This window comes from Notamacropus eugenii, chromosome 2 (genome assembly GCF_028372415.1).
Source record: "Notamacropus eugenii isolate mMacEug1 chromosome 2, mMacEug1.pri_v2, whole genome shotgun sequence".
In the NCBI taxonomy this organism is placed as follows: Eukaryota; Metazoa; Chordata; class Mammalia; order Diprotodontia; family Macropodidae; genus Notamacropus; species Notamacropus eugenii.
The window spans coordinates 476,681,702-476,704,740 of record NC_092873.1 but is presented as its reverse complement, the minus strand read 5'-3'; the positions used below and the strand labels follow the sequence as shown (position 1 = coordinate 476,704,740).

At 40.1% G+C, this 23,039-nt stretch overlaps 1 protein-coding gene across 3 annotated transcripts in view; it reads right to left on the bottom strand.

The window, feature by feature from the left end:
- SELL (selectin L) overlaps positions 1-20,113 on the bottom strand; it is a 37,562-nt gene extending 17,449 nt beyond the window's left edge. Inside the window, exons 1-7 of one of the 3 annotated variants that reach the window (XM_072648693.1) lie at positions 19,992-20,113; positions 18,406-18,487; positions 12,060-12,446; positions 10,805-10,912; positions 9,468-9,653; positions 6,565-6,750; positions 2,253-2,438 (exon numbers count right to left, since the gene is read on the bottom strand). In XM_072648693.1, coding sequence (XP_072504794.1) covers positions 2,253-2,438; positions 6,565-6,750; positions 9,468-9,653; positions 10,805-10,912; positions 12,060-12,446; positions 18,406-18,487; positions 19,992-19,994 — 1,138 coding nt within the window. In that variant the 5' untranslated portion in view covers positions 19,995-20,113. The remainder of the gene's footprint in view (positions 1-2,252; positions 2,439-6,564; positions 6,751-9,467; positions 9,654-10,804; positions 10,913-12,059; positions 12,447-18,405; positions 18,488-19,991) is intronic. The other 2 variants (XM_072648694.1, XM_072648695.1) reach the window with 2 other exon arrangements.
- Positions 20,114-23,039: the final 2,926 nt, after the last annotated feature.

Sequence of the window (23,039 nt, the reverse complement as noted above, 5' to 3'; positions counted from 1 at the left end):
GTCAGAAACAGCTGGGAGAACCCAAAGGCACCTGAGGCAGAAATAATTTAGTCAGATACTGTTCAAGCTAGAAGAAAAGAGATGAAACACAGCACAAGAGAATCACTGAATGTCCTTGACTGGAGAGGGGATGAGGGAGGAAGAGACAGAGACAGGGAGAGAGAAGAGGAGAAGAAGAAGAAGGTGAAGAAGAAGATGAAGATGAAAAAGAAAATGAAGAAGATGAAGAAAAAGATTAAAAAGAAGATGAAGAAGAGGAGGAAGAAGATGATGAAGAAGAGGAAGAAGAAGGAGAAGGAGGAGAAGGAAAAGGAGGAGGATCAAAATGGGAGGAGAAGGGAAGAAAGGGGAAGAGAGGAATGATGAGTAAAAGTTTGTGGAAAGGAAATTTCTTATAGTGTATTAAATTATGCAATAATGAATATTTAATAATGACATGTAATAAATCGTAATTACCTAATTAATTTTTATATCAAACACTTAGTTTGAGCATATCAGGATCAATTAATTAATCAGAGATTATATAATTTTAATAGCAAAGAAGAAACTATCAAAATACATCCTTTTATTGTCTTAGAATCTGGGATGGGAATAGATAAAGAAAATCAGAAGCAAGTGGAGATATGACTGATCATTCAACCTAGGCTACAAGTCAGCATGTTTATTATTCAAATCCCTTTTGCACTTAATAGGGTTTATTGTCATAAAGGAAATACACCTCATTTCTCTCAGATGTTTTCCTAACTTTAATCTTGTCTCTTAAGCACATGTGACCATGCAAGTCATACTTGGCTCCAGCCCTTTAAATGCTGAAGGTTAATACATATACATTACAGAAAATGGTCACCTAATAATCTACACTAAGCATCTCTGGCCTCAACTTTTTATGCATAATTTTATATGGTAGGGGCTTCAAGGTAGGGGATACAGAGACATGCTGGCAGCTAGGTGGTGCAGTGGATAGAGCACCAGTGCAGGAGTCAGGAGGACCTGCGTTCAAATCTCACCTCAGACACTTGATCTCGCTAGCTATGTGACCCTGGGCCAGTCACCTAACCCCAATTGCTTCATCCTGGGTCATCTCCAGTCATCCTGATGAATATCTATCTGGTCACTGGATTCAGATGGCTCTGGAGGAGAAGTGAGGCTGGTGACCTGCACAGCCCTCCCCCACACAAAACAAAGTCAAGTGCAAGTCATGTCATCATTTCTCTGATGGCATGGTCTTCTTCAGCAATGAAGGATGAACACACACTTAGAACAGGGACATGCTATGTTACAATTAATTTTAAAATTCATTGAAACAGACCATGCCAGTATTTTCAGTCATAATGATTTCTCACAAGTGTTCTAACCACTTTCCTCCAACCTTCTATACTCCTTGGAATTTAGTCAGATACTTATTAAGCTAGAAGAAAAAAGGCTAGAAGACAGCTTAATAGAATTATTGAATTTCCTTGACTGGAGAGAGACAGAGATAAGAAGGAGGAGCGGAAGCAGCAGCAAAATGTGATAGGTTTATTTCATATACCAGGAAGGATAGGTTTTTGATAGCAAAGTAGGAAATGATAATGCTTTTTTTCAAAGGATTCCAAAGCAATTACAAAATTCCAGAAATAATAGGAAATGAGAAAGACAAAGAAAATTGTCAGAGAGGAATATCTGGAACTGCCAACAAACAAAGGAAGATGAAATTATCACTGTATAGTCAAATACCCCAAACTTACCCCCCAAAACATTAAGTACTTACTATGTGCCCAAAAAAACCGTACTAAGCACTAATGATACAAATATAGAAATAAGGCAGTCTCTCCTGTCAAGGAGCTTAAATTATTCTAAGAAGCTACAGTGTGTGAATAGGTAAATGTAGACCAGTTTATCTGAGGAGAAGCTAACACCTCAGGAAATTGGAAAAGGTGAAAAATAAAACCCTCCCCCTGTAAATAGTACATAAGCTTCACACGGAAGGAAATGAGGAATTTCAAAAGGCAAAACTCATTCCAGCCCTGAAAGAAGCACAAGGACAGGTCATGGAATGCCAAAGTCAAAGACTAGTATAGCATGCAGTCCAGCTGGACCTGGAACACACCTGAAAAAGCATCCATTATAAAGTAAGCCCTACAGATGCTAAAGATGAGAGGTCCGCTAGGGTTGACCAGCCAGGATTGTAATTAATACATAATTCTTTGATGTCTACTCATCCACATTGCCCCTCAGTTAGTCACTAGTTACATCTAAGCAAAGTGACCGACCTTCACATACTGGCTCTGGAGATGACCAATTTCCAGATCTTTCGCATATACTTTCCACAGCACCTATTAAGGACGTTCCCTCTGAGCAGTGGAATGTACACTTGGAGCTGAAATTGAAATATCCCAGGGGATGAGTACAATTCATAATTCCCAGTTCTGGTGCCATCAAAGGCTCACAGTGAGTACCTGTAACAAAAAGAAGAAAACACTCATGTCATCTGACAGAGATTTTCTATGATTTATGGGTTTCAATACAGAATTGCCCAGAGCAAATTTGAAATTTATTTAATCTGTTTCTTTATTTATAAAATGAGGAGATTAGACTATATGACCTCTGAGGTGTCTTCCAGTTCTAGTTCTCTGATTCTAAATCCTTCCAATAACTTTTTGATACTCCCCACCCCACCCCCATTATTATTCATTCCCTAGCATTTACCCCCATTAGGAGAACAGGAATAGGCGTTATTCTACAGTCAGAAGAAGAAAAACGCCTTGGTGAGAGAAACACTACAACAGCAAAAAGTGGGCTTCTGCCCCAGTGTGTGTCTTTTTTTCTTGGTCAAATCTGAACCCTTTTATTTTTTTTCTAGAGACTATTCCTAAATCTCTGCAGCAAGAATACCTATGTATCACCATTAACTCGTCTAAATTCATCTTTACAAAATCCAGTGGTCCTTTCTCTGGTTTCATCCTTCTTCATATTTGGGAAACATTTCCATTGTTGAATTGCTAATATTAATTTCTTCGTTGGCTTTCATAACACTAAACTCACCTGGTTTTCTTGCTACCTTTATGACAGCTTTCTCTGCTTTCTTCAGTATCTCCACCTCCTCTTCATCCCGTCCTGTACATATAGGCATTACCCAAGGTTCCACTCTTGGCCTTCGTTACTTCTCATGGTTACTTCTCCCTTGGTAATCGTATTTGGTCCCACAACTTCATTTATCATCTTTATGTTGATCACTCCTGAATCTGTATGTCCATCAACAATCTTGCTCATAAGCTCTGGATTTAACATTATTTATTGGATGTCTCCTCCACTAAAGTCCTGTTGTGATTCTTCAACATGCTGAATGCTATACTAGTGAAACGTAAGCTCTGGTAGGTCCTTTCCCACATGAAAAAGTTTTCAATGTGGACCTAGCATAGACTATGCTAAGGCCAGTCTAGCTGGATTTGTAGACATTGTCACCAAATTACAGAGCGATGAAATCTTCTGTCATAGCAACTCTCAAAAAGCATTTGCTATCATAGAAGGTTTGCCATCTGTGACAATGGAGAGAATGATCTCCTTCCTAACCTCTCACTCTTAAATTTCCTGACTTTGTTTCAGTCTTTTCTCCTCCCCACTCATATGAGCCTCTTAATTTCTAATACTTTTTCTTCTAAGACCATCTACTCTGTATTTATCTTGTGTGCACTAAACTGATATATATGGCATCTTCCCCATTAAAATGCAAGCTCTTTGAAGGCAAGAACCATTTGTGCTTTCTCTCTGTAACCCCTTTTCTTAGTACATTGTCTAGCACTTAATAAGAGTTATTTGAATGATTGGAGGTAGTAACTCACACCTACAAAATCATGAATCTCTCCAATACTGGAAAGCTCAAACATAGATGTCCTGTTAATATTTCACACTCAACACATCCAAACTCTCTTTTGGCACCCCAACCCCCATCCCCAGAAAAAAGAAAACCTGCTTCTCCTTACTTCTCCATTGCCATCAATGGTATCATACTTATCCATATTTGGTCTCTTTTCTTTGACTTTTTGCTATCCATCAACCTGCTATACTCTACCTTGGTCAGGCCACATTGGCATTATTATTTTTGGTCTGGACATAATATTTTAGGAAAGATGGGGACCAGCTGTTCAAGGATGGGCAATTAGGTTAGTAGAGAGGGGACCTTGAGATCATGCAATGTGAAGATTCATTGAAGGAATTGAGAAAGCTTACCCTGGAGAAAAGAAACTCTTTTCAAGTAGTTGTAGGGCTGGCACCTGAAATGGGCATCAGACTTGTCCTGCTTGGACCCAATAAGATTCAGACTTATTCTAATTGGAGCCCACGATAGAACTAGGACCAATAGGTAGAAGTCACAAAGAGAAAGATTAAGGCTGGGGTTAAAAAAATCTTTCTGCTGTTTAGATCTGAAGGGGGAATGGGCTGCCTGGAGGGCAATCGGTCAGTATTTTTTCCATTGTGGATGTAGGGTGACTAATATTGAGAACAAATCAGGTAGAAGATTAGTTGTGTGCCCACAGAGTATGTAGAAAGGGAGAGCCCTTAGTGGTGGATGCCCAGAGTACTTTGTCAGTTCCAGGACAGCCCTGAATATGGATGATTGTGTCTGGGGGAGTGGGTTTAGGCTGCCCATGAATGGAACTCTTGGTACCTGGTGCTGCCATAGAGCAAATGAGAGGATCCCACAGTCCTAATCCCTGGAGAAATCTTAGTATTGAGGTGTGAGGCCATTAAAATCTGAGCAGACTTGTTATCTGAGATGCAAATTCTGAGTGTCATAAAAGATACTACAAATTAAAGATGGAATAAAAGAGTTTTCAGGGATATAACATCAGACCCAGAGTTTAAAAAGGACATTAGATTAGTGTCAAAAAGATCTAGGTTCATAACAATGGAGATCACATGGGATCAAAGGATGCAGATACAGTGTTAGCAGCACTAGTGGAGATGATATCTGCAATGAAATCACAGGTCTAATCAAGTTTGGGGGCATCTGAAACAAATGAGATGAGTCCTTCAGTATCTTCTGCAGATCATGCCACATCTAGGGTATCATGTTCAGTTTGGGGTGCCATATTTTAAAGGGGAAATTGACAAGCTGGAGTGCATTGAGGGGAGGGCAATCAAGATGGTAAATGATTGAAAATGGTGCCATATATGAACTGTTGAAAGAATTGGAGATTTTAGTCTATAGAAGGGAAGACTTATGGGGAACATGATAACTGTCTTCATTAATTTGAAAAGCTAACAAATGGAAGAGGGAGTAGACTTGTATACTTAACAGGACAGTGGGTGGAAAGAACAGGGGTATATTTTGGCTCACTATAACATTTAGAGCTTTCCAAAATGAAACTAAGATACCTTGGGAGACGGTGAACATCTGCTACATTCAAGCAGAAGCTGGATGAACACTCATAAGAGATGCTATAGAAGTGACTCCTTTTCTACACATAGGTCAGACTACTTCAGAGGCTCCTTCCAACTCTAAAAGCCTAGGCTTCTGTGATAACCGGACTGGCATTTTTGTTGTTGTTCAGTCATTTTTAGTTGTGTCTGACTCTTTGTGACCCCATTTTGGATTTTCTTGGCAAAGATACTGGAGTATTTGCCATTTCCTTCTCCATTTTACAGTTGAGGAAAATGAGGCAAAGCTGAGGGTTAAGTGACTTTCCTAGGGTCACACAGCTAGTAAGTACCTGAAACTACTTTTGAATTCAGGTCTTCCTCACTCTAGATCTGATGCTCTGTCTACTACATTACCTAGCTGCCTAAGCCAACTGCATTTGGGTCTTAACAAAAGCTCAAATTTTACCTTTTACAGGAAGCCTTTCCTGTTCCTTCTAGCTGCTATTGCTTTTCTCACCTAGGCAGTTAAGTGACACAATGGATAGAACAATGAACTTGGACGTCCCAAGTTCAAATCCAGCCTCAGACGCTAGTTGTATGACCCTAAGCAAGTCAGGTACCATCTATCTTCTTCAGTTTCCACATCTATAAAATAGTGATAATGATAGTACCTACCTCCCAGGGTTAATGTGAGAATAATATGAGATAATATTTATAAAGCACTTTGTTAACCTTACGATGCTATAGAAATGCTACTTATTATAATCATTCCTGGGTCAGAGGACCTTATTCCTATTCTGATTACATTGCATATATCCCTCATTGTTTATCTGTTGTCTCCCCTATCAGAAGGTGAATTCCTTGAAAGGAAGGACTGTTTTTATTTTTCTCGATATACCCGGTGTTAGCCTGGCTAACAGAGCAAGATGTTGATAAATGTTTGTTGACTACTTTACCAACTAAACCTCATGTGATGGGTTGCTGGAAAAATTATACTAGAAGTACAAAGGTACCACACAATACAACTGCTCTTAGTGTCTATGACAATGAACCCACTTGGAGGTAGGAAATTTTTTCAAGGAGCCCCAAAGTGAACTTTCTGCATGCAGAATTCCCTATGAGAATAGGTAGAGTTCTAGCCAGTTCATAGTGCTTTTCTCATTGCTCAGACATGGTACTGACTGGATTAATAAAGCCCATTCACCCTGAAATATTACCCACGTTGACATGTTGGCATTGGAGATGACCAAGTTCCAGATGCTTCACATGTACCTTTCTCGACACCTGTTAATACCATATTTTCTAAGCAGCTAAATGTACACTCAGAGGTAAAGCTGAATTCTTCCAGGGGGTGAATGCATTCCATCCGTCCGTGTTCTGGGGCCATCAAAGGCTTACACTGTCTCACTTCAAAAAGAAAGAAACATTGGAACCATTTTTAGAATTATCTTTGTTTTGCTAAATCCATCATCTTTGGTATTTTCCCCCTTCAATCTACCCCTTCTTCAAACCTGGCCCAGCCAAGGACTCGCTAGATGACTCTCTACCCTAGTGGCCATCTCATGGTGGTAATACCTCCACCCCTGTGGCCTTCTTCTCTGATTGGTAAGTTTTTCTTGGAACCTCCATTTGAAGAAGCACCATGCCAGTCATGTTCATTTCAGAATCCACTCAGCCTATGACTTCTGGAACCATTCCTCTACCCTCCCCCAACTTTTTCCACTTTCTTTTTTGTATTGTCTTTCCCCACTAAATTGTAAGCTCCTATGGGGCAGAGATGCCTTCTTTTTGCTTGTCTTTGCATTTCCAGAGATTAGCATAGTGTCTAGGACATAGTAAATATATTAAAATGCTCTCTCTCTCTCTCTCTCTCTCTCTCTCTCTCTCTCTCTCTCTCTCTCTCTCTCCCTCTCCCTCTCTCTCCCTCCTTCCCTCCCTCCCTCCCTCCCTCCGTATTTACTATCAGTTTCCTTCCATGACACCACTACTTATTTCTTATGTTCTTAACCTTACTATTATCTAAAAAAGGAATCTCTTTTTTCTTAATTTTTAATAGCCAATTAGGTCCCATCAATTCCTTCTCTGTAACATCTGTCTCCTCCTCTCCATTTCCACTACCATCATATAGTCCCTCATTACCACACACCTGAGCTATTGTGATAATCTCATATGTCTTTCCATCAGGTTCACTCCCTTCTCTTTTCTAAACTATGCTTCCTAGAGGAATTTTCATGCATAGATCTGATCATATCCTTAGTATACTTGGATTTAGACCTTGAAAGAAACTTAGAGGTCATCTGATTCAACCCCATTAACACACAGGTAAAGTGAAGCCCAGAGAGGCTGAATGACTTGTCAAGATCTTACAGGTAGTATAACTGAGGTAGGATTCAAAACCAGGTCCTCTGGGGACAAATCAAACTCCCTTCAATTACACAAATCCTGCTGCTGTCAATACAGCTAAAAAATGCCTGGGATCCAAGGCCCTTCACAATCTGCCACCATTATTTCTCTCCGTACATTCTATCCTCTAGACAGAATAATAAGAAATGAACCTGAATTTGAGGAAGAGAGTTTGATGAGGCATGAGACAGTAACTGTTTTGATCAGTAACTGAACTAGAAAAGCATCTATTTGTGGCTTACTATGTACAAGGCGCCAGGCTGGGTACTAGGAATATAATGACATATACTTAAAGGAAGGATTGCCACCTGAACGAGGGACCAAGAAGTAGAAACTGCAAAGAGGCAGATTTATTCTTAATGGCAGAAAGAACTTCTGAATAATGAGAACTATTGCAGAGAGGTGATGGACTAGAGTTGTAGAATGTACATGCTTATGTTGTAAGCTATGGTCGCTGTATTGATTTGCTTGCTGTATTGATTTTGATACAAGGGAATACTTCTGTTTGCCTGTGGGGGAACAAGGAATAGCCTTCACATATTGTTTATATGGGACTTAACACAATGAATTGCACACAGTTGACTTTCAATAAATACATGTTGAATAGTTGTCACATGAAGGCTATGTAACCACTGCCATAATTAACATCAAGAGAAAGATCAGAAGACCCAATGAGGTACCATTTGACCTTGGGCAAGTCATTCAGTCTCTTTGCAACTCTGTTTTGCTAGCCATGTGAAGAGGTTGGTCTAGGCAATCTAGCTCCAAAATGAATTTTGATGTGCTGAACGATGACAAGTGGGTGATATAGTTGATCAATTTCCAGACTTGGAATCAGGAAGACATGAGTTTAAATGTGGTCCCAGACATTCATAAGCTGTATGACCCTGACCAAGTTCTGCCTCAGTTCCCTCACTGTAAAATGACAATAATGTTTTTATTAATATTAACTCATAGTAATCTTCCTATTATCCTTATTTTATAAATTTTACCCTCTCCCCAGGGTTATTGTTAGGATAAAATGAGATCATACTTGTCAAGTGCTTTGCAAACCTTAAAAGTACTCTAGAAATGCTAGTGATTATTAGATACTATAGGAGCCTTTCTATTTCTTATTCCAGTTGGTCAGTTTTACAAATGGTCTTCATCGTTCTTTCTCCATGAATTTCTTCCAAACATTTTTTCATTTCTTGGGAGAATTTTATCTTGTGGGTACCAAGTCTTTAAAAAGTTGTTTTGAAGCACACTCCAACTTTGAACCAAAGATTTTGTAAGAACAAAAGGAATAACTTCTAGGAATGAACAGATTGGTATTAGCTTTCCTTGACAATGAGGACTTCATTATAAAGTAGAGCACAGAGTCCGATTCATATCGAGTCCTTTGCCCACGGAGGGAAGGCTTGAGAACTGCAGCATCATAGAAGGCTGTAAAGGACCTGAGAGATCTCACCTGCACTAACACCCTCATTTTATTAATTAAGAAAGCAAGCCCCAGAAAAAGAAAGCAATTTGCCCCAAGTTCTACCCCTGCTGTCAGAAGCAGGTTTTAGGACCTTCATCTCCTGACTTCTAAAGGAAACCCAAGGCTCCCACAGGGTTACCTGAGATACTCATGAGGGGTGTAGGAGGGTTTGTTGGTTTGTTTAATGGGGTTTGTGAAGCAGTTGCAAAGGTCAGAGAGATCACGGAAGATGAAAGGACATCAGGGCAAAGTGTCTTACCTTGACACACTGGCTGGAGGGATGACCAGTACCCAGATGCCTCACAGGTTGTATCCTCAGCCCCTACTAAGTACATTCCTTCTAAGCAGCTAAATGTACATTTGGAGCTGAAGCTGAAGTCCTCTATTGGATGGGTGCAGTTCATCCTTCCCAGGTCTGGTGCCTTTAAAGGCTCACACTGAGTCACTTCAATGAGGAAAGAAATATGGACATTATCTGGTGGTGGCGAACTTATGTAGACCCAAATGTGTTTTCTTGGAAGTGGACAGCTCCAGAAACAGCTATCTAATAAGTTCATCTATTAGCATCTCCTTTTGGAGGGGGTAGGAAGGGGAAGAAGGGAGGGATGGGGATCAGACTTGCTATTTCATTGTTGAAAGGACTCCCAGTATGAAAACTCCTTCTCTCAAGGCAGATCAGTACCTCATCTTCAATTTATAGCCTTAGAGAGTTGCCAAGGGAATAGAGGGGGCCAATGAGAGATGCCCCCAGGATTACATAGCCAGCATGTGTCCAAGAGATGATTTAAATCCAGTTCATCCTGAATCCAAGGCTGGCTGTCTAGCCACTAGACAACACTGCCTCTCACTTTCTCTTTATGGTCTTCTACTAGGCTCTGAGTAATGAAAGAAGGGATCTCTTCTATCATCAGAAGCAGCACAAGAGGGAAGGGTAAATTACGACACAGATGAAATAGAGAGAAAGGAATAGTCAGTGCATTCCTGCTCTACTGTGACCTCACCTGGAAAATGATATAATCATAGAATATGAGAGGTAGGGAAAAAAACCTTTAAAATCATCTTGTTAGGCTTCCTCATCTTATGGAGGAAGAAACTGATGTCTAGAAAGGTTTTTACAATAGGGGATCCTGGGATCTAGGCTAACTAGGAGAAATTTTAGAGTTCACTTAATCCAACTGCTTTATATTATAGGAAAGAGATGCCCAAAGAGGATCCGGATGCCCAGAATCTCATGCTTTTGTCTCATGTATCCACATACATTTCCCCCACTATTTTCTTGGCTTTCCCATTGGAGATGTATAAAAGAGTTAAGTTGACAAGGTGATTGTTTCCTGTGATTGGGTGTGTCTCTCAGTGGTGAGTGATATGCTTGCTTCCTGACCAGCAAAGTTCTCCTGATACATTATGGTGAGTTATGAAATCTTTGCAGAAAAATAAAAGTATTGCAAAAGGGACAGCCTTCTTACTGAAACTTCTTACTTCTCTGAATGTCTTTTGTGACTGTGCCAACTAACTCAGACAAACAATAACAACCCCCCTCATAACTTTACCCCCCTAATTGAACAAAGCCAAGGAAATAAAAGGATGAGACCTTACCATTCTCACATCGGGGGCCATAGTATCCCAAATCACATTTGCAGGTATAACTATTGATGGTTTCTATACATTCTCCATGGCCATTACAAGATAAAGGCTGACAGGAAGCTTTAAGAAATCCAAGAAAAATAAATTTAATCTTTTTGAGTCTGTATAATCATTAAGTAGAATCCTGTAATGCTGTTCTAGCAAAGACCTTAGAGATCATCAGAGTCCAGCCCACTTATTCCATGGAAGAAAAAAACTCAGTCCCAGGGAAGTAAGGTAGATTGCTCAAGATCATATTAGTAACATCAAATAAATCTCTATGAAACCCTACTTTCATAGATAAGCTCATTTATAATTATTACCATTCATTTGAATGCAAAGGGCTAAAGTCTTAATATATTTGACATTATTAGATTTTAAATATTACACAGGTTTTTAAAAAATGCTCCTTTGTGGTCTTATGTTTATTGCTCAATTATTTGGCAATCCATCTCTTCATAAGTATTGCAAAGCTACTTTCAGCCCAACCCACTTAAAGTTATAACCAGTTCCAAACTGATGTATTCCAAACCATAGGCACAACCAGGAATTTTTGTACTTAGGATTAGCTCATTTGGAATATGGCTACCTGTGGGAAGAAAGCTTTTGGTGCCCTCTAAATTTCAGTACCTTGGGTCAAAGTCTCAGTTACTCCACCCTAGTTATAGCTCTGGTCCAGATTTATTGTTCTTCACTATATAACTAATTGGGAAATTCTGACTATTCAGGAAAATTCAGTTCAGGAAAATAATTGTTTCCTAGAGAGGGCTATTGAGGATGATTTGGAATGTTTCCTGATTTTTAGATTAAACTATTGACTTGCTCACTCTCTCTGCTTTTAAGTTTCAGTTCCCAGGTCCTGTTATTAGGGAAGTGACGTTTATGTTCCTTATCCCTCTAGCCTCCTTCATCTCTTGTTGTAGTTTGTTTTAGAACTTTTTCTTGACTGCTTAGAGACAAAGTTTGTGCACATATGCATACATCCTCTAAGATCAGAAATATCCAGAAGCATTATGATTCAGGTTTTACTCTGCAAAATTCAAATATTCCCCAGATGGAGCTGGAAGGGGAGTTGTCTTGGAATGAACCAAAAGCCTCACAATTTGTACTGAGTTGTCTCCAGTTTCTTCAAAATATCCTGGGCTAGTTCAATTGCTAGGTTAGACTCAACCCCTTCCTACTCTGGGAGTTATTGAGTAAAAGACCACAAATGGGACTGCTTCCACACCTTGGTAGCATAGTGCAGTCTTTAACTTCAAGCACGAATCATCATTCCATTTGCCTGCATCTTCCTTCCTCTTGATGTAGATCTCTACACAATCTTCCTTAGATTTTTTGTTGTTAGGTTCACCTTTGCCCCAGTTCTCTGCTTCTGCAGTGAGTGATTTGTTTGTTCCCACCCAAGTCCATACACCTTGCACCTTCCGGATCCCAATCCAGTAGTATGTCGGACTCAGAGGAAGGGTAGCATTCAGGTATACAATTTCTGCCTTGTTTTGTATAGCTACTAAATCTGTGTAACTTGTCTGACAGTACGTTCTTGCCTTGGCCCAGGGCATGGGCCGTTCAGAATAATGGTAGGTCCAGCAGTCAACTCCGTGCAATGCCAAGAAATCTGAAAGACACCAACATGAGTGGGATTAACCAAAGTCTCATGGGATTCAATCCATCAAGCATACATGTTAAAGCTAGAAAGGCCATCACAAACTATCTCTTAATCCATCCCTATTATTTTAGAGACAGCTAGGGGTGTGGTGGATAGAAAAGTTAGATCTGGACTCAGAAAGATCTGAGTTCAAATCTGACCTCAAACACTTCCTAGCCATGTGACCCTGGACAAGTTAGTCTCTGTGTTTCAGTTCCCTAATCTGTAAAATAGGGGTGATAATAACACCTACCTTCCCAAGTTGTTACAGGGATAAAATGAGATACTTATGAAGTGACTTGTAAGCCTTAAAGTTCTGTATAAATGCTAGTTTTAATTATCTTTGTTATTATCATCACAGGGAGTCTAGAAAGGGGGGAAGACTCACTAGAGGTCGCAATGCTATCTCTTCTGAACTTGAATTCAACCTTGCCCTTTAGCCCTCTACAATTTCTATTACTTTATGCTGTCTTCATTTTAGTTCCATGTTTAAACAGGTCTATTGCTTTATCCAAGAGATCAGTCCAGGTGGATCAGTTTGCAATTTTATTCTCATCATAAAAAAACCCAACAAGCCACTGTTTCTCAAAATATTTTCAAATGAATGAAAAGAAATTTCACAATAACTTTCAAGAACTTCTCATTTTGGACTGGCAGGACTGATAAGACTTAGCTACAAAACATTATTAATCTAACTCACTATAAAATATGGTGCTTTCCTTTTAAAGATGTCTAAAAGAATAAGGTTGTGTACAAAGTACAAGGCACTTTTCTGACAGTAGTCCTATGACGTGGGTAGTGTGAGTATCATTATTGCTGTTTTAGAGATAAAAAAACCAGATTAGGAAATATTCATACTATTTGGCTCTGAAATTTTTCAAGGTCATCATTTCTTTTATTGGAAAAAATTTTGTAGCCATCAAACTGTCTGCTTGAGGGAGAAGTGAAATCAGAATATGAATGATAATGACTTTCTAGAAAGATTATATTTGTTACTGAAACGTGATTTTTTCTGAGAGCATCACAATGCTAGGATGTGCCTCTTGCAAATCACAGTACCTCCTTCATGATCATGTAGTCTAACTCATTTGGGAACAAGCATCCTCTCTGCCATATGCCCATGAAGCGGTCATCCAGCCTTGCTTTGAGACGTTCAGTGAGAGGAGATCCACTATCTCCTGAAGCAGCCCACTCTACTTTGGGGTTGCCTTTCACGGTTCTCTACCCGTCCACTTGCCTTTTTGAATTTCTACCCATTGCTCCTGAATGTTTTCCAAAAGCTTTTGCCTTACGTGAATGATTAAATCATGTCTTACACACAGGTGCTCGTTAAATGTCTGATGATGATATAATAATAATTAAAGCTAACATTTATGAAGTGCTTAAGGTGTGCCAGATATTGTGCTAAGTAGGGTGACTAGATCACACGGTGGATAAGGTACTAGGTCTTCGGTCAGGAAAACTCATCTTCCTGAGCTCAAATCTGGCCTGAGACACTGACTGTGTGACCCTGGGCAAGTCACTTGGCCCAGTTTCCTCATCTGTAAAATGAGTTTGAGAAGGAAATGGCAAACCAGTCCAGTATCTCTGCCAAGAAAACCTCAAATGGGATCACAAAGAGTCAGACAGGATTGTAAATGACTGAATACACTGTGCTGAGCACTGTATAATTGTTATCTAATTTGATCTTTACAACTCTGAAAGGTGGATGCTATTACCCTCATTTTATAGATGAGAAAACTGAGGCAAACAGAGGAGAAGAGAAACCTAGGGTTATGCAGTGTCTGCAGCTGGATTTGAACTCTGATCTTCCTGACTCCAAACCCAGAACTCTATGCACTATGGCACCCCCTAGCTTCTTTGAAAGGAGTCAAAGAAAGCTAGGGATGTCCTTTAAATAGGAATCTCTAGGAGAACCTGTAGCATATGGTAATTACACAATGACTATACAATTACACACAATTATAAGCAATAGCTATCTCCTTGTGATCCGTGTGGAATGATAGTAGCTGTAAGCTGCCAAGTCAACAAAATCAAGATTCGTTAAGTTCTCAGAGTACACACAGAAGCACTAGACAGCATCAAAGATCCAAATAAATAGTAGTTATGGGACCTAACCTTGAAGCATCTGCAGCCAATTGGAAGAGACAAGTATGTAAGTGTTAAGTTGTTATTACCCTTTTAAAAGTACATGAACAAGGTAGTATTTTATTATTGCATATGAATAATATAAAATTCTTTATGAAGAGGAATTGTTTCATCCTTTGCACAGTGTCTGGTACATAATTGGTTCTTAATAAAAACTTGTTGATTGAATAGAACAGCATGGACAAAGTATAGGGAGCAAATTCAAATTACATACAGAGGCAGCTAGGTGGCACAGTAGATAGAGTCTGGGATCTAGAGTTAAGCTTCATCAGGAAGACCTAAATTCAAATCCTCCTCAGAAACACTTACTAGTTGTGTGATCCTGAGCAAATCACAACTTCTGTCTGCCTCAGTTTCCTCATCTGTAAAATGGGGATCATAATAATACCTACCTCCCAAGGTTGTTGTAAAATGTAGCCTTATAGAAATATTAGATATCACTGTCATTACTACTATAGCTAAGTAGAATTGTTAAACATATAGTCAGATGGTTTAGAAGGAAGGCACTGACATGGAAGGAAGGAGGATCTTGTGATTGTCCTGGTATAGGGAGTTCCCTGGAGAGGAAATTCCTTCCACCAACGTAAGTCAACACCTTCTCTTTTAACTATAGTCTTAGAGACTTGCCTAGTGCATGGGCCAAACACTGCAGGAAATATTTAATACAATTTGTTAATATTGTTGTTTAGTTGTTTAAGTTGTACCTGACTCTTTGTGAACCCATTTGGGGTTTCTTGGCAAAGGTACTGGAATGGTTTGCCTTTTCCTTCTCCAGCTCATTTTACAGATGAGGAAACTGAGGCAAACAAGGCTAAGTGATTTGCCCAGGGTCACTCAGCTAAGAAGTGTCTGAGGCCAGATTTGAACTCAAAATGATGAGTCTTCCTGGCTTTAGGCTTAGCATTCTATCCACTCCTCCACCTAGCTGTCCTCTCTTCCCCACAAATACAATAGAATAAAGATAACATCAGTGTGTTGAACAGTATGAGGCTATCAGGGATTCTTAAGTATGGGTTAATAACTGACCTGGAGCATTTAAAGGTTAAATGACTTGCCCAGGGTCACAAAGCCAGTGGGTACTGGAGTTCCATCTTTCTGCTCCCATGGTGGCTTCCTAGCCACTACAAAATTGAAACTATTAAGAAACAAAGTCATGGATACAAGGCAGTGACCTGCACAGGGAGAAGGAGTTTGCTCCCCAAGGAATGCCCTATACCAGTAAAATCACAGATTCAGTCCCAAACCCATGAACTTCTAGACTGTTGGTGCTAGAATACCTCATATTAAGCTCTTTAGTTCTGTGAAGGTAGTTGCAACACTAAATGAAAAGTATAAGACTGCTCAGAACCGGCCTCATGAGAAGGTCAGGGAAGGTCAGGTAGCCTATTCATGAAATCTTTTCAGAGTGTGGCACACATCACTTAATCATCAATCAACCAATTTATTAAGCTCCTGTTCTGTTCCCAGCACTGTGACTAGATGCTTTAAGAGATACGGACCACATTCTCTGACCTCAAAGACTTCACAGTATGGCTGAGCCTAGCAGACAAACCCACATGAAACAATTAACAAGAAATTCAAGAGAGTGTGTAGCGGAGTGCCAGATTGTGTGGCACCAGAGGTCTGACTGCTCAAACCATCTCCCCACTCCCGTCTACCCTCCATCCTACTGTCAAATTGATCTTCCTCAAGCATAGATCTGAGCATGTCACCCCCCCAGGCTGCTCAATAAATACCAGGGGCTCCCCATTACCTGCAGCATCTCTCTTTTAAAGCTCTTCAAAACCTAAATCTTTCCTACTTTTCCAGTCCTGTGAAATTTAGTCTTCTCCATGGGCTTTAAGATCCAGGGATATTGGCCTCCTTGGTGTTACTCACAGAAAAAAATAAAGACGAGGGTCAGCTATGCTATGAAATGCATAGAGCAGGAGGACCTGGGTTCAGATCTAGTCTCAGACACTTAGTAACCATGTGACCCTGGGCAAGTGACTTAACCCCAATTGCCTCCCAAAACAACATTCCATCTCCCAGCTCTCTGCATTTTTACCTACTGCCCCCCATGCCTGGAATGCTTTCCCTCTGCATCTCTGCCTCCCAGATTCCCTAGCTTCTGTCAAGTACCAGCTAAAATCCCAACTTCTATAAGAAACCTTCTCCATCCCCTTCTATGCTAGTGCCTTCCCTCCGTTGATTACATCTAGTTGATTACATCCTGCAAAGATCTTATTTGTACAAGTTGTTTCCATGTTGTCTCCTCCATTCGATTGTGAGCTCCTTAAGAGTAGGAAATGTCTTTTACCCTTCCTTGTACCCTCAGTTCTCTTCACAGTGCCTAGTGTTTAGTAGGCACTTCATAAATGCCCATTGACATGACTAGTACATGAGGGAGAGGGAGGGAGAGAATAGGAAGGAGTTGACCAGTGATTTCCTCAGAATATGGAACTCTCAGTATGAAAAATTCTCCGAAGTGATGTAAATCAGCTAGTTATCTGTCATTTATAAACTAAGGGACTGAGAGATGACTTGCCCATATCACATGGTTATATAGAGAGAGAGAGTAGCGCGTGAACCCAAGGGCAGCAGGTGGCCCCATAGTGCATAGAGTACAGGGTCTGGAGTCAGGAAGACTCATTTTTGTGAGTTCATATCTGCCTCAGACACTTGCTTGGACAAGTCACTTAACTTTCAGTTTCCTCATCTATTAAATGAGCTGGAGAAGGAAGTGGCAAACCACTCCAGTATCTCTGCCAAGAAGATCCCAAGTAGGGTCATGAAAAGTCAGACACAACTTGAAATAACTGAACAACAACAAGGGAACTTGAAAGCAGATCTTCCTGCCTCCAAGAACTACATTGCCTCATATATTGTACATTAGATAATATCTTGTAACTTATATGATAACTTATCATTTATATTAGAAGTTACAGAGTAGTCTCATTCCTATTTTATCTTTATCTTTTCATCTTGAAGAACAGTTATTTTTAACTACATTAAAATATAAATATCACTAAGGAAGAGGCATGCCCTCTTCAGCCAAGGGGTCACAGATTTGAAACTAAGCAGACAAGTCTTTGAGATTTTAGAGTCTGGCTTCCTCTTTTTACAGATTAGAGAAATGAGAAACAAAGAGGTATTGTGACTTAAAGCCAAGCAAATAGTAAAATGGCAGATTTGTTGTTATTCAATCTTTTTTCAGTCATATCTGACATGTTTCCACTCCATTTGGGAGTTTCTTGGCAAAGGTACTGGACTGGTTTGCCATTTCCTTTTCTAGCTCATTTTACAGGTGGGGAAACTGAGGCAAACAGGATTAAGTGACTTGCCCAGGATCAAGGTAAGACAGCTTTAACTCAGACAGCTAGTTAAGTGTCTCAGACCAGATTTGAACTGAGGAAGATAAGTTTTCCTAACTCCAGGTCCAGCACTCTGCACACTACGGTGTCACCCTGCTGCCCCAGTAAACAATAGAGAGAGGATTTAAGTCCAGGTTCTACTGCAAATCCAACGCTCTTTCCACTAACCCATGATGCCTCTCTTCAAGTCCTATCAGCTACCACTTTAGCAGGAACCAGACACAGGGAAATTACCTACAGAGAAAGAAGGGAGGAAGAAGGAACAGACAAAGGGCTAAGACTGAAAGGATGGAAAGGACCAGTCATACTGGAGGTAGGTAAAGCCAAAAGACTAATCTACAATTTTTCTGATTTCCTTGCTTCCAGAAACAAACAACTAAATGGCATGAAAAGGTTTATAAGCAAAGCAATCTGATTATCCAACTTACCACAATAAAGGACTGTTAGGACCCACAGCTTGAGGACTCCCCACCAGTTCCCAAAGTGGGGCTGATATTTCCAGAAAAGTTTCTGCAAAATGAAAAAAAAAAAGGCAGTTTTTAATCACCAACTGAGATACTAGCATGGAGAGTCTTCCTGGACAAGAGCACAGGCAGATTCTCAGGGTGGTTTTCAGAAGCAAGATGGGTTCTTCTCCAAAACTGATGCCTCCACACAAAGGATATCTGTGCATGTGCTTCACCCTGTAATTGTCAAGCACCACCTCTGTTGATTTTGCACATTTTGCAGTATTGTTGTGTTTCTGTCTTAGGACTAGTTCAAACAACATGATCTTAGACCCTTCAATCTCCCTCTGAGAAGTCCTCTCCAGTGCCTCAACTTGGGGCAGAGATGACTATTAGATCCTGAATGGTGGCCCAGTAGAGCAGAGGTTCTGACCAATCTTCTTAAAATGAATAGACTTAGAGAGTATGGGTCAAGAGACTGGGCTATATGCCTATTTTCAAGGATCAGTCCAATTAAGTAGTAGTTTGGCTGTAAGCTAATGATGATTTTGTCTATGGCAACTCTTGGGAATCACCTGCCATTTTAGAAAGACTTCAAAATGAATCAGTGAAGAGAGTTCTTATACAAACAAAACTACAGGTCCTTGAATTATTGAGGTAAGAAGTTTAGGTCCCTCCCACCCTCTGATTCTTGCTACTTGTGCAGTCTTAGGAAGGCCACATGAGCCTCAGTTTCCACATCTGCCAAATGGTGTGTGTGATGAATTAGATGGCCTTGCAAGTCTAGCTCTATGATCTTATGATTCAAAGTAAGGCTATCATAACAAAAGTCATAGAATATAGAGTTGGAAGGGTCCTCGGAGGCCATCTAGCTCAATCCCCCACATTTTATAGATGAGGAAACTGAGGCACATGGAGGTTAAGTGGCTTGCCCAAGGTCGTACAGGTAGTAAGTGACAGAGGAGGGCTTTGAACTCAGGTGCTCCCAGGCTAAGGCTCTTTCCACTGTCCTATGCTATGACTGAAGGGTTTTCGGGGGCATTAAAAAGCATCCAGGCTCAACATAAATACTAGGCTATGGTATCACAGTGAAGCCCATCTCTGGAAAATGGTGATGGGTCAATTGTTGGAAATAAAAAGAAATCCAGGTGCAAAATTCAGCCATAGGAAAATAATTTTTACCCAGATAAAAAGTTCACAATTTCAAGAAAAATCAAAACATCAAATTCCCAATTCCTTTAGTACATTTCTGTCATTCCACACTTCTTAATCATAGTGCCTACTGTTAAATATTGTTAACATGCTTATTTCCTAATGATTTTCAATTGTGCGGGTCAGCCTGTCTTCCCAACCAAGGGCAGTAAGAAATGATTAAAAAGATGAGTAAAAGTCTACTCTCATCTCTTTGAACCTCTATAGCCTGCCATAACTATGCCTTGTCCAATACCCGTGTTTTCATCTTAAGAGGTAATTTGACTTGATGGTTCTTGCCAACCCCCTCAATATTTCCAAGGGCAGTCCTCTCTTGATCTGACTTTCTCAAGATCTCTTAGGTTGAAGAGGCTCACCATGATAATTGCTTAACTCTCCTCTAGTTCCCTCTGCAGCAGTTCAGCCCTCAAGCTCAGTGTGGGTCACCCAGGTTTCTGTCCTTCATCCGAGTGCTGCTCTGGTGCCCCAAGAATGCACCAAGTGCCTCTCAAAACACTTAGTTCCCTTATTGTGGCAGCCCAACCCCACCCCACATCCTGTCCCTGCTCTGTCCTTGAACACCTCCCCAAAGGCAAGATGAACCACTACCTTGATTTTTTTTTTGACAGGACACTTATCTCTTGACTATCTGTGGTAATGGAGGAATAGAAAGTACTAGATAGTAAAAATACGCACAGTATGAAAAAATGCATTTTGACAAATGTCATAACCTCCCCTGTGCCCCACCAAACCTCAACAGAAGGAAAGGAAAGGCAGGCTGACTGGTGTGAGAATATTCATTCCTCTCTCTTCCCTTGGTCACCCCCTAGTGGATGTACTCTATAGTGACATGACCAAAAAGTGGGATGGACAAGAGAAAGCCAGCACTGGCCTTGGCTTAGAACATAGGAGGTACGATATATATCATAGAACAAAGTAACTTTGATACCATAAAGAAAGAAAAAAATAAAAGATTGCCTCACAGAGCTGATGTAAGGAAAGCATTTTCTAAACTTTTAATCACAAAATGACTGTGAGTTATTGTTATCACATTAATTATTATAATGAATCAATTAATTAAAGAATCCATAGCATGCATAATTTAATCACATTAGGTAAGTTAGGGCAACAAGCTTTCTTATTGGCTGATGTTTTGTTCTTTTGTGACTAAATAATTTGAAAGCCACATAAATAGAAAGCCACAGATTCCGTTGTGATTTTATTGATTTATTTCATTTAAATATTTACTAATTTTTTTTACGGCTATTAACATCAGCCTTTCAGATTTTTGTAGCATATGCCACCATAATAAACATTTTTAAACCCCCAAAAAATAAAATAAAAAATACAGTGATTTGCTTACTGGTATTCCTTCATGTTTTCCTGCTCAGTCACATTCATTCATCAACCTCAGGTACCCAGTGTCCTCTCTCTCTCTCTCTCTCTCTCTCTCTCTCTCTCTCTCTCTCTCTCTCTCTCTCTCCTCTCTTTTATCCTTCATTCATTTCAATAATTCATAGATCTTATCTGTGTGGGAGCTCCCTACAAAGGAAAAGTTCCTCCCTAACACAGTCCCACCTTCTCATGTTTTTTCTGTAACATCCTTGTAAAGGACTCTGGGCTGCAAGGGATCTCAGAGACATCTAGTTCAATTCCTTTATTTTACAGATGAGGAAACTGACACTTAGAGATTAACGTGCCCATGGTTCCATAGGTAGTATCTGAGACAAGATTTGAACCGAGGTCTTCTCAATTCCAAGCCTAGCACTCTCTCCATTCTGTATACCACACTGCCTCAGTTGTCTTGACAGCTCATCTTCCATAAAAACAAAGGACCTTATAAATTCCTCTAACTATGCTCTTTCTATTGATGACCTCCACCATCCTCCTACTTACTCAGCCTAACAATTTGCATCATTATCAACTCCTGTAGACGCTCTCTCCCCAGCATCTCTTTCATGGATCCCCTCTACTCAATTCATTCTTATTACAGTCATCTGATGCAGACATGAGCCATGTTTAGACTGCCATAATAGCTTCCATTTTAAGCTATCATAATATCACAATTGGTCTGGCAACTTATAGTCATTTTGGACAGTGATAGAATCAAGTCTACTGCGTGCAAGGGCACTGTGCTAAACTCTGGGAATACAAAGAAAGACAAAGGATAGTCCCTGTTCTCACTGAGGGAAACAACATGTAGACAGCTATGTGCAAGCATGCTAGATACAGGATGATTTGGGGATAATTCCGTGTCCTTGAGACAACCATGGAGTACTGATTTTCACCAATAAGGAGATAGTCCCATACCAGCAGGTTTGGAGACTAGGATTACTACAGCATTAGAAAAATTAGGAAGAAGAGAGGACTTGGGGGGGAAAGATAATGAATTCAGTTGGGGCCATGTTAAGTTTAAGATGTCTATGGGACATCCAGTTCTAATGTCCAGTAGGGGGGAAGCAGAGACCTGCTTGAGCTCTCCCCCAAACCCCTCAAAAGACCTAGAAAAAAATGAGTCTAAACAAATTCTAGTGTCTAGTAGACAGTTGGAGATGTGAGTGGAGGTGAGCAAAGAGTGTGGAGATGGATAAGTAGATCTAAGAATCCCTCATATAGAGATGGGAATTGGATTTAGAATCAGGAAGATCTGAGTTCAAATCCTATTTCAGATGCCCACTGGCTATGCAGCCCTGGGCAAACCACCTAATTCTTCTCTGCCCCATTCTTTCTGTATGCAAGAAGAAACCACTACAGGATTTTTTGGCACTTTATGAATAACAAATGAGCATTTGGACAGAATACATGGAAGATGAATTATGTGTAAGAAGACTGGAAAGACAGGAAGGGTCCAGATTGTGAAGAGTCTTCGATACCAACAAAAGAGTTTATCTTTGAACCTAGAAGACCCTAAAGGATCCTTTCCAGGTTCTATCTCTGACTGTCTGGACTTTCTCTACCATTTGCTAGAGCCTCTTTACCCTAGAAGTTCATTCTACCCCTAGATTTCACATATTAAAAGTACTTTCCACCTCTGAAGCCTCTTTTTCTGATTGGCTGTTTCTTCCCAGAACTTCCATTTTAAGAAGGATCCCAGGCCATCCTCTCTAGGATGCACTCCCAACTCTATGAACTTTCTCTACCAAGCTCTTCCTCCAGCCCACACTCCTTTTCCCACTTCCTTCATGTTTTCTCTTTCTCCAACAGAATGAAAGCTCTTTGATGATAGGGATGTCTTTCCACTTGCATTTGTACTCCCAATGCTTAACACAGTATTTGGCATATAGTAAGTGCTTAATAAATGCTTGTAGATTTGACTTGACTAATAAGGAGCCATTAGAAGGAAGAGTGACATGGTCAAACTTCCAAACTTATATTTTAGGAAAATCCTTTTGGCAGCTATGCGATGATGGATCAAAGTAAGGAGA